General features: G+C 52.1%; 1 protein-coding gene across 2 annotated transcripts in view; it reads left to right on the plus strand.

Moving 5' to 3' along the window:
* Positions 1-11,463, plus strand: part of LOC139405429 (transitional endoplasmic reticulum ATPase-like) — a 32,440-nt gene extending 20,977 nt beyond the window's left edge. Inside the window, exons 9-20 of one of the 2 annotated variants that reach the window (XR_011633876.1) lie at positions 259-394; positions 501-613; positions 2,019-2,183; positions 2,479-2,601; positions 4,211-4,289; positions 4,374-4,507; positions 4,912-5,090; positions 6,135-6,264; positions 9,695-9,853; positions 10,448-10,599; positions 10,743-11,293; positions 11,379-11,463. Coding sequence is in view for 1 of the 2 variants with exons in the window: in XM_071147757.1 (XP_071003858.1) it covers positions 259-394; positions 501-613; positions 2,019-2,183; positions 2,479-2,601; positions 4,211-4,289; positions 4,374-4,507; positions 4,912-5,090; positions 6,135-6,264; positions 9,695-9,853; positions 10,448-10,599; positions 10,743-10,830 (1,458 nt within the window). In the remaining variant the exon portion in view is untranslated. Of the gene's footprint in view, positions 1-258; positions 395-500; positions 614-2,018; positions 2,184-2,478; positions 2,602-4,210; positions 4,290-4,373; positions 4,508-4,911; positions 5,091-6,134; positions 6,265-9,694; positions 9,854-10,447; positions 10,600-10,742 lie in introns of both variants that reach the window. The other variant, XM_071147757.1, reaches the window with a different exon arrangement.

An 11,463-nucleotide genomic window follows, 5' to 3' on the forward strand; every position in this document is an offset into this window, starting at 1 on the left:
CTTTTGGGCGTCAGGGGAAATATAGTCCAGTAAAGTACTGAAGTAGTACTTTCAAATATTTTTACTGAAGTACTTTCCACTACTGTGTGTTTGTGTGTGTGTGACAACTGTGTGTGCTTGCATACATGATTGTGTGTGTGATAACTTTGCGTGTGTGTGTGTGTGTGTGTGTGTGTGTGTGTGTGTGTGTGTGTGTGTGTGTGTGTGTGTGTGTGTGTGTGTGTGTGTGTGTGTGTGTGTGTGTGTGTGTCTGGTCAGACCCATGGGGAGGTGGAGAGGCGTATCGTATCACAGCTCCTCACCCTGATGGATGGACTCAAGCAGAGAACTCACGTTATCGTCATGGCAGCCACCAACAGACCCAACAGCATCGACCCTGCCCTGAGACGCTTCGGTTAGAGAAACACACACACACACACACACACACACACACACACACACACACACACACACACACACACACACACTAGTTAGTTAACACCTGTCTCTGTGTAACTCAGGCAGGTTTGACAAAGAGATCGACATCGGCATCCCAGACTCCACTGGTAGACTGGAGATACTGCAGATTCACACCAAGAACATGAAGCTATCTGACGACGTGGACCTGGAGAGGGTGAGGAGAGGGGAGGGAGGGGGCGGGGGGGGGGGGGGGGACCTGGAGAGGGTGAGGAGAGGGGAGGGGTGGTGGGGGGGAGAGGACCAGGAGAGGGGAGGGGTGGGGGGGGTGGGGGAGGAGGGGAGGAGGGGAGGGGAGGGAGGTGAGGACCTGGAGAGGGTGAGGAGAGGGTGAGGAGAGGGGAGGGATGGGGGGGGGGGGGGACCTGGAGATGGTGAGGAGAGGGGAGGGGTGGTGGGGGGGAGAGGACCAGGAGAGGGGAGGGGTGGGGGGCGTGGGGGAGGAGGGGAGGGGAGGGAGGAGAGGACCTGGAGAGGGTGAGGAGAGGGGAGGGGTGGTGGGGGGAGAGGACCAGGAGAGGGGAGGGGTGGGGGGGGTGGGGGAGGAGGGGAGGGGAGGGAGGAGAGGACCTGGAGAGGGTGAGGAGAGGGGAGGGAGGGGGGGGGGGGGACCTGGAGATGGTGAGGAGAGGGGAGGGGTGGTGGGGGGGAGAGGACCAGGAGAGGGGAGGGGTGGGGGGGGGGTGGGGGAGGAGGGGAGGGGAGGGAGGAGAGGACCTGGAGAGGGTGAGGAGAGGGGAGGGGTGGTGGGGGGGGGGGGGGGAGAGGGCAGGGGTGGGGGGGGGGAGGAGGGGTTGGGGGGGGGCAGGGTGAGGAGGAGGAGAGGGGAGGGGTGGGGGGAGGAGGAGGGGTGGGGGGGCAGGGTGAGGAGGAGAGGGGAGAGATGGGGGTGGGGTGGGCAGGGTGAGGAGGAGGAGAGGGGAGGGGAGGGGTGGGGGGGAGAGGGGAGAGATGAGGAGGAGGAGAGAGGAGAGAGGAGAGATGAGGAGGGTGAGGAGAGGGGAGAGATGGTGGGTGGGGAGGGGGATGGGTGAGGAGGGGGGAGAGATTGGGAAGGGGGAGGAGGGGGGAGAGATGGGGAGGTCAAAAGTAGTGCACTATATAGGGAATAGGGCTCTAGTCTAAAGTAGTGCACTATATAGGGAATAGGGCTCTAGTCTAAAGTAGTGCACTATGTAGGGAATAGGGCTCTAGTCTAAAGTAGTGCACTATGTAGGGAATAGGGCTCTAGTCTAAAGTAGTGCACTATATAGGGACTAGGGCTCTAGTCTAAAGTAGTGCACTATGTAGGGAATAGGGCTCTGGTCTAAAGTAGTGCACTATATAGGGACTAGGGCTCTAGTCTAAAGTAGTGCACTATGTAGGGAATAGGGCTCTAGTCTAAAGTAGTGCACTATGTAGGGAATAGGGCTCTAGTCTAAAGTAGTGCACTATGTAGGGAATAGGGCTCTAGTCTAAAGTAGTGCACTATATAGGGAATAGGGTGCCATGACTGGGGAATGTTTTGTGCCAGTGAAGTTGGGACAATAAAGTTCTACTCATTGTACTGTGCTTCCTGGTAGGTTTCCATGGATGCGCATGGCCATGTGGGGTCAGACCTGGCAGCTCTGTGTTCTGAGGCGGCTCTGCAGGCCATCAGGAAGAAGATGACCCTGATTGATCTGGAGGACGACACCATTGATGCTGAACTGCTCAACTCACTGGCAGTTACCAACGATGACTTCAGGGTTAGTGGCAGCAGCACAGACACACACTCAACCACACACACAATATAGACCTGCTCATCTCATTGTCCATCTCCATCTCCATCTCCCTCTCCCTTCCTTCCTTCCTTCCTTCCTTCCTTCCTTCCTTCCTTCCTTCCTTCCTTCCTTCCTTCCTTCCTTCCTTCCTTCCTTCCTTCCTTCCTTCCTTCTCTCTCTCCCTCTCCCTCTCCCTCTCCCCTCCCTCCCTCTCTCCCTCCCTCCCTCCCTCCCTCCCTCCCTCCCTTCTCCTCCTCCCATCCTCCCTCCCTCCCTCCAGTGGGCGTTGGGGCAGAGTAACCCGTCAGCTCTGAGGGAGACAGTAGTGGAGGTTCCTAATGTTAACTGGGAGGATATAGGAGGACTGGGAGAGGTCAAGAGAGAACTGCAGGAACTAGTACAGGTAACACACACACACGCACCTGTATCTCAACAGGTTACACACACACACACCTGTATCTCAACAGGTAACACACACACACCTGTATCTCAACAGGTAACACACACACCTGTATCTCAACAGGTAACACACACACACACACACCTGTATCTCAACAGGTAACACACACACACCTGTATCTCAACAGGTAACACACACACCTGTATCTCAATAGGTAATACACACACACCTGTATCTCAACAGGCAATACACACACTCCTGTATCTCAACAGGTAATACACACACTCCTGTATCTCAACAGGTAACACACACACACACACCTGTATCTCAACAGGTAACACACACACACACACACCTGTATCTCAACAGGTAACACACACACACCTGTATCTCAACAGGTAACACACACACACCTGTATCTCAACAGGTAACACACACACCTGTATCTCAACAGGTAACACACACACCTGTATCTCAACAGGTAACACACACACACCTGCATCTCAACAGGTAACACACACACACCTGTATCTCAACAGGTAACACACACACACCTGCATCTCAACAGGTAACACACACACCTGTATCTCAACAGGTAACACACACATACACACCTGTATCTCAACAGGTAACACACACACTCCTGTATCTCAACAGGTAACACACACATTTGTATCTCAACAGGTAACACACACAAACCTGTATCTCAACAGGTAACACACACACACACACACACCTGCATCTCAACAGGTAACACACACAAACCTGTATCTCAACAGGTAACACACACACACACACACACTTGCATATCAACAGGTAACACACACACACACACCTGTATCTCAACAGGTAAGACACACACACACCTGTATCTCAACAGGTAACACACACACACACCTGTATCTCAACAGGTAACACACACACACACCTGTATCTCAACAGGTAACACACACACACACACCTGTTTCTCAACAGTAACACACACACACCTGTATCTCAACAGGTAACACACACACCTCTATAGCCTTAACAGCTGAGTAAAGACAGTAAAGACGAGGGGCTGAAAACAGCAGTTCTGATTCAATAGGACATGGCTGATATTGTGGTCAGAGGTCAAATACCAGCCACATAGACCTAGGTGTTGTGGGTGTGGAATAGAATGAAGTTGTCTCTATTGGTCAGTTTTGTTTAAGTGCTTTTCTTGACACTCCCTCCTCTCCCCCCTGCCTCCTCTCTCCCTCCCTCCCTCTCCTCCCCCCTCTCTCCCTCCCTCCCTCTCCTCCCCCCTCTCTCCCTCCCTCCCTCTCCCCCTCCCTCCCTCCCTCCCTCCCTCCCCTCTCTCCTCCCTCTCTCCCTCCCTCCCTCCCCCCTCTCTCCCTCCCTCCCTCTCCTCCTCCCTCCCTCCCTCCTCCCTCCCTCCCTCCCCCCCTCTCCCTCCCTCCCTCTCCTCCTCCCTCCCTCCCTCCCTCCCCCCTCTCTCTCCTCCCCGCTATCCTCCCCCCCTCCCTCCCCCCTCCCCTCTCTCTCCTCCCCCCTCGCTCCCTCCCTCCCCCCTCTCTCCCTCCCTCCCTCTCCTCGCCCCTCTCCTCCCTCCCTCCCCCCTCTCTCCCAGTACCCGGTGGAGTACCCAGATAAGTTCCTGAAGTTCGGTATGACCCCGTCACGAGGAGTGTTATTCTATGGACCCCCAGGTCAGAGCACACATGCAGTACACACACACACACACACACACACACACACACACATGCACACACCCTGTCTCTCTCTCTTCCCAGGCTGTGGAAAGACCCTGCTAGCCAAGGCGATTGCTAACGAGTGCCAGGCCAACTTCATCTCCATCAAGGGACCTGAGCTGCTCACCATGTGGTTCGGCGAGTCAGAGGCTAATGTCAGGGACGTCTTCGACAAGGTACCACATAGCAGTGGCATAGCCTGACGTAGCAGTGACATAGCCTGACATAGCAGTGACATAGCCTGACATAGCAGTGACATAGCAGTGACATAGCCTGACGTAGCAGTGACATAGCCTGACATAGCAGTGACATAGCCTGACGTAGCAGTGACATAGCCTGATATAGCAGTAACATAGCCTGACATAGCAGTGACATAGCCATGTGGTTTGGAGAGACAGAAACCAACATCAAGGACATCATCGACGATTATGTAGACTGACATAATAGTGACATAGATCTTCTAGACAAATACATTCCTGACCTCTGACCTCTATCATCTGACCTCCTGCCAGACAGGTGGCATCCTGCATCCTGTTCTTTCCTAACCTCCTATTCCCTGACCTCTGACCTCTAACCCCAGGCCAGACAGGCGGCCCCCTGCATCCTGTTCTTTGACGAGCTGGACTCCATTGCCAAGTCCAGAGGGGGCGGAGCCGGGGACGCAGGGGGCGCGGCCGACAGGGTCATCAACCAGATCCTCACGGAGATGGACGGAATGTCCAACAAGAAGAACGTCTTTATTATAGGAGCTACCAACAGGTAGAGGGATGTGGGGGGGGGGCTTTATTATAGGAGCTAACAACAGGTAGAGGGATGGGGGAGTCTTTATTATAGGAGCTAACAACAGGTAGAGGGATGTGGAGGGGGGGGGTCTTTATTATAGGAGCTACCAACAGGTAGAGGGATGTGTGGGGGGGGGTCTTTATTATAGGAGCTACCAACAGGTAGAGGGATGTGGGGGGGGGGGGGGGGGTCTTTATTATAGGAGCTACCAACAGGTAGAGGGATGTGGGGGGGGGGGGGGGGGGTCTTTATTATAGGAGCTACCACTCCACTCCCTCCCTCTTTAATCCCTCCTCCCCCTTCCAGACCTGATATAATAGACTCTGTTATCCTCCAGACCTGATATAATAGACTCTGATATCCTCCCCCCTCCAGACCTGATATAATAGACTCTGTTATCCTCCAGACCTGATATAATAGACTCTGCTATCCTCCCCCCTCCAGACCTGATATAATAGACTCTGATATCCTCCCCCCTCCAGACCTGATATAATAGACTCTGTTATCCTCCAGACCTGATATAATAGACTCTGATATCCTCCCCTCTCCAGACCTGATATAATAGACTCTGATATCCTCCCCCCTCCAGACCTGATATAATAGACTCTGATATCCTCCCCCCTCCAGACCTGATATAATAGACTCTGTTATCCTCCAGACCTGATATAATAGACTCTGCTATCCTCCCCCTCCAGACCTGATATAATAGACTCTGATATCCTCCAGACCTGATATAATAGACTCTGTTGTCCTCCCCCTCCAGACCTGATATAATAGACTCTGCTATCCTCCCCCTCCAGACCTGATATAATAGACTCTGCTATCCTCCCCCCTCCAGACCTGATATAATAGACTCTGCTATCCTCCCCCCTCCAGACCTGATATAATAGACTCTGCTATCCTCCCCCCTCCAGACCTGATATAATAGACTCTGTTATCCTCCAGACCTGATATAATAGACTCTGCTATCCTCCCCCTCCAGACCTGATATAATAGACTCTGCTATCCTCCCCCCTCCAGACCTGATATAATAGACTCTGCTATCCTCCGTCCAGGGAGGCTGGATCAGCTCATCTACATCCCTCTACCAGACACAGCCTCCCGTACCGCCATCCTCAACGCAAACCTACGCAAGTCCCCCATCGCCAGAGTCAGTACACACACACACTCACACATGGACTCGCACACACACACACACAGACACACATAGACACTCACAGACAGAGACATACGCACACACATAGACACACACACACACACACACATAGACACACATAGACATACACACACATAGACACACACACACATAGACACACTTAGACACACACACACATAGACACACAAAGACATACACACACATAGACACACTCAAAGACACATAGACACACACACAAAGACACATAGACACACACACAAAGACACATAGACACTGTCAAGTAATTATTTAATCCGTCTTCATATATTCCAATTATCTTCATCTGTCTGAGACCCAGAGGTTGTAAAGTTCTGGTCTTAAATGATTGTGATGTGTGTATTATGCCATCATAATAACTGAATTGATCAGGTCCCAATGTCTCTTAAATGATTGTGATGTGTGTATTATGACATCATAATAACTGAATTGATCAGGTCCCAATGTATTTGCGAGAGCTCTCAAGTTTTCACAAGTCCATTCCTTCTTATATCATCCTAAACTACGCACACACATACACACCAACAGGGACTTTCACATGAGTCTAACCACAGTTTATAACCCCTCAACTGACCGTTCCAGGCTCCCCCCAGACACCATAACCCTGGAGGAGCTCTCCCTGTCCTCTCTTATCTCCACATACATTCCTTTCTTCCTAGGTCCATGCCATATAACCCCTTCCTAACCAACAAACATTATTTAATACTACAAGAAAGACAGGGTAGACACACAGGCACACAGGCACACAGACACACAGACACACAGGCACACAGACAAACAGGCACACAGACACACAGACACACAGACACACAGACACACAGACACACAGGCACACAGACACACAGACACACAGACACACAGGCACACAGGCACACAGACACACAGGCACACAGGCACACAGACACACAGACACACAGACACACAGGCACACAGACACACAGGCACACAGGCACACAGACACACAGACACACAGACACACAGACACACAGACACACAGGCACACAGACACACAGACACACAGACACGGAGACACACAGACACACAGACACACAGACACACAGACACGGAGACACACAGACACACAGACACACGATAATAATGATGATGATAATAATAATGAACTATTGTTGTCTCCCGCCCCTCTCTCCCCTTTCTTCCTCTCTCTCTCCCCTTTCTTCCTCTCTCTCTCCCCTTTCTTCCTCTCTCTCTCCCCTTTCTTCCTCTCTCTCTCCCCTTTCTTCCTCTCTCTCTCTCCCCTTTCTTCCTCTCTCTCTCCCCTTTCTTCCTCTCTCTCTCCCCTTTCTTCCTCTCTCTCTCCCCTTTCTTCCTCTCTCTCTCCCCTTTCTTCCTCTCTCTCTCTCCTTTTTTCCGCTCTCTCTCTCCCCTTTCTTCCTCTCTCTCTCCCCTTTCTTCCTCTCTCTCTCCCCTTTCTTCCTCTCTCTCTCCCCTTTCTTCCTCTCTCTCTCCCCTTTATTCCTCTCTCTCCCCTTTCTTCCTCTCTCTCTCCCCTTTCTTCCTCTCTCTCTCCCCTTTCTTCCTCTCTCTCTCCCCTTTCTTCCTCTCTCTCTCCCCTTTCTTCCTCTCTCTCTCCCCTTTCTACCTCTCTCTCTCCCCTTGCTTCCTCTCTCTCTCCCCTTTCTTCCTCTCTCTCTCCCCTTTCTTCCTCTCTCTCTCCCCTTTCTTCCTCTCTCTCTCCCCTTTCTTCCTCTCTCTCTCCCCTTTCTTCCTCTCTCTCTCCCCTTTCTACCTCTCTCTCTCCCCTTTCTTCCTCTCTCTCTCCCCTTTCTTCCTCTCTCTCTCCGCTTTCTTCCTCTCTCTCTCCCCTTTCTTCCTCTCTCTCTCCCCTTTCTTCCTCTCTCTCTCCCCTTTCTTCCTCTCTCTCGCTCCCCTTTCTTCCTCTCTCTCTCCCCTTTCTTCCTCTCTCTCTCCCCTTTCTTCCTCTCTCTCTCCCCTTTCTTCCTCTCTCTCTCCCCTTTCTTCCTCTCTCTCTCTCCCCTTTCTTCCTCTCTCTCTCCCCTTTCTTCCTCTCTCTCTCCCCTTTCTTCCTCTCTCTCTCCCCTTTCTTCCTCTCTCTCTCCCCTTTCTTCCTCTCTCTCTCCCCTTTCTTCCTCTCTCTCTCCCCTTTCTTCCTCTCTCTCTCTCCCCTTTCTTCCTCTCTCTCTCCCCTTTCTTCCTCTCTCTCTCCCCTTTCTACCTCTCTCTCTCTCCCCTTTCTTCCTCTCTCTCTCCCCTTTCTTCCTCTCTCTCGCCCCTTTCTTCCTCTCTCTCTCCCCTTTCTTCCTCTCTCTCTCTCTCTCCCCTTTCTTCCTCTCTCTCTCTCTCTCCTTTCTTCCTCTCTCTCTCCCCTTTCTTCCTCTCTCTCTCCCCTTTCTTCCTCTCTCTCTCCCCTTTCTTCCTCTCTCTCTCTCCCCTTTCTTCCTCTCTCTCTCTCCCCTTTCTTCCTCTCTCTCTCTCCCCTTTCTTCCTCTCTCTCTCCCCTTTCTTCCTCTCTCTCTCCCCTTTCTTCCTCTCTCTCTCTCCCCTTTCTTCCTCTCTCTCCCCTTTCTTCCTCTCTCTCTCCCCTTTCTTCCTCTCTCTCTCTCCCCTTTCTTCCTCTCTCTCTCCCCTTTCTTCCTCTCTCTCTCCCCTTTCTTCCTCTCTCTCTCTCCCCTTTCTTCCTCTCTCTCTCCCCTTTCTTCCTCTCTCTCCCCCTATCCTCTCTCTCCCCCTCTCCTCTCTCTCTCCCCTATCCTCTCTCTCCCCCCTCTCTCCCCTTTCTACCTCTCTCTCTCCCCTTTCTACCTCTCTCTCCCCTTTCTTCCTCTCTCTCCCCTTTCTTCCTTTCTCTCTCTCCCCTTTCTTCCTCTCTCTCCCCCTCTCCTCTCTCTCCCCCTCTCCTCTCTCTCTCCCCTATCCTCTCTCTCTCCCCTATCCTCTCTCTCCCCCCTCTCTCTCTCCTCTCTCTCCCCTCCCCTCTCCTCTCTCTCCCCCTCCCCTCTCCTCTCTCTCCCCCCTCCTCGCTCTCCCCCCTCTCCTCTCTCTCTCCCCCCTCCCCTCTCCTCTCTCTCCCCCCTCTCTCCTCTCTCTCCCCTCCCCTCTCCTCTCTCTCTCCCCTCCCCTCTCCTCTCTCTCCCCCTCCCCTCTCCTCTCTCTCCCCCTCCCCTCCCCTCTCCTCTCTCTCTCCCCCCTCTCCTATCTCTCTCTACTCCCTCTCCTCTCTCTCCCCCCTTCTCTCTCCCCCCCCTCTCCTATCTCCCCCCTCCCCTCTCTCCCCCCTATCCTCTCTCTCCCCCCTCTCCTCTCTCTCCCCCCTCCCCTCTCCTCTCTCTCTCTCCCCTCTCCTCTCTCTCCCCCTCCCCTCTCCTCTCTCTCTCCCCCACCCCTCTCCTCTCACAACAACACACACCAGGATGTAGACCTGGCCTACCTGTCTGGTATCACCCAGGGTTTCAGTGGGGCAGACCTGACAGAGATCTGCCAGAGGGCCTGTAAGCTGGCCATCAGAGAGGCCATAGAGGCTGAGATCAAAGCAGAGCGCCAGAGACAGACCCACCCAGGCACCGGCATGGTGAGATGGACGGACGGACCGACGGACGGACGGACTGAGAGTCTGCTGTTACACCACCAACACTGCAGCTCACACACACACACTATAGAGATGGTCAGATAGACAGACAGACAGACGGACGGATGGACGGACGGACGTTACACCATTAACACTGCAATACCATATTTCTAACTGACGGACGGACGGACGGACAGAGAGACGGACAGAGAGACGGACAGAGAGACGGACAGAGAGACAGACAGGTACACATAGAGACAGACAGAGAGAGGGACAGATAGACAGACAGATCGACAGCCAAGTCCCCCAGCTGTTACACAACCAAAACTGCATCTCACATACAGTACATCACACACTGTGTTTCACACACTGTCTACCTCACACATTAAACCTTGTATACACAAAGCACACACACACCCAACCAATACACCAATATTATGTAACTGTACACCCACCCAACCTCTCTCCTGCCCTCACTCTCTCTGTCTCCCCTTCCCCCTCTCTCTCTTTCTGCCCCTCCCCCTCTCTCTCTCTTTCTGCCCCCCCACTCTCTCTCTCTTTCTGCCCCCCCACTCTCCCCTCTCCTCCTCTGTCCAGGATGAGGACTGTGACCCTGTTCCAGAGATCAGGAAGGATCACTTTGAAGAGGCCATGAGGTTCGCCCGGCGCTCCGTCAGCGACAACGATATCAGGAAGTATGAGATGTTCGCCCAGACACTACAGCAGAGCAGAGGCTTTGGGAACTTCAGGTATGTACTGGACCGGGACACACACACATACACACAAACACACACACACACATACTGTACGCTCACACTTTCATATGCAAGTATGCACACACACACACAAACACAGGCACACTTCTCGTACACTGACCTCTCTCTCTCCTCAGGTTCCCCTCTGGCTCTCAGTCCGGAGGTCAAGGGTCGGGGTCAGGGGGGCAGTTCAGAGACGAGGTAGAGGACGACCTCTACCAGTGAGAAGACTATCACCTCCACCACACCTGCCTGCATATGATGTGGAACTCTGGATCAATTAGACTGTTGTGGGAATCAAATACGGACAGAATAACTTTTAACAGCACATAACGTTTGTGCTTCTCAGCTTATCGGTGTAGTCTTAGATGTTTCTCATAATAACTGATACATCATAATAACTGATACATCATAACAACTGATACATCATAACAACTGATACATCATAACAACTGATACATAATAACAACTGATACATCATAACAACTGGTACAGTGCCTTGCGAAAGTATTCGGCCCCCTTGAACTTTGCGACCTTTTGCCACATTTCAGGCTTCAAACATAAAGATATAAAACTGTATTTTTTTGTGAAGAATCAACAACAAGTGGGACACAATCATGAAGTGGAATGACATTTATTGGATATTTCAAACTTTTTTTAAAAATCAAAAACTGAAAAATTGGCATTTGTAAAATCTGGATGGTCAAAGTACAATGAATATAACTGAATGATGATTGTTGTTCTTGTCGTGTTTGAGCTGGTCATCATGGAAGGAATGCTGATTCAAATCTGAAATGTAATAAACTGAGTGTTTTCCTTGTTTGTTTGTGTTTTACTAATAAAACTCCTGTCACATAA

The sequence above is a fragment of the Oncorhynchus clarkii genome, unplaced genomic scaffold (assembly GCF_045791955.1).
Source record: "Oncorhynchus clarkii lewisi isolate Uvic-CL-2024 unplaced genomic scaffold, UVic_Ocla_1.0 unplaced_contig_11936_pilon_pilon, whole genome shotgun sequence".
NCBI classification, from domain to species: domain Eukaryota; kingdom Metazoa; phylum Chordata; class Actinopteri; order Salmoniformes; family Salmonidae; genus Oncorhynchus; species Oncorhynchus clarkii.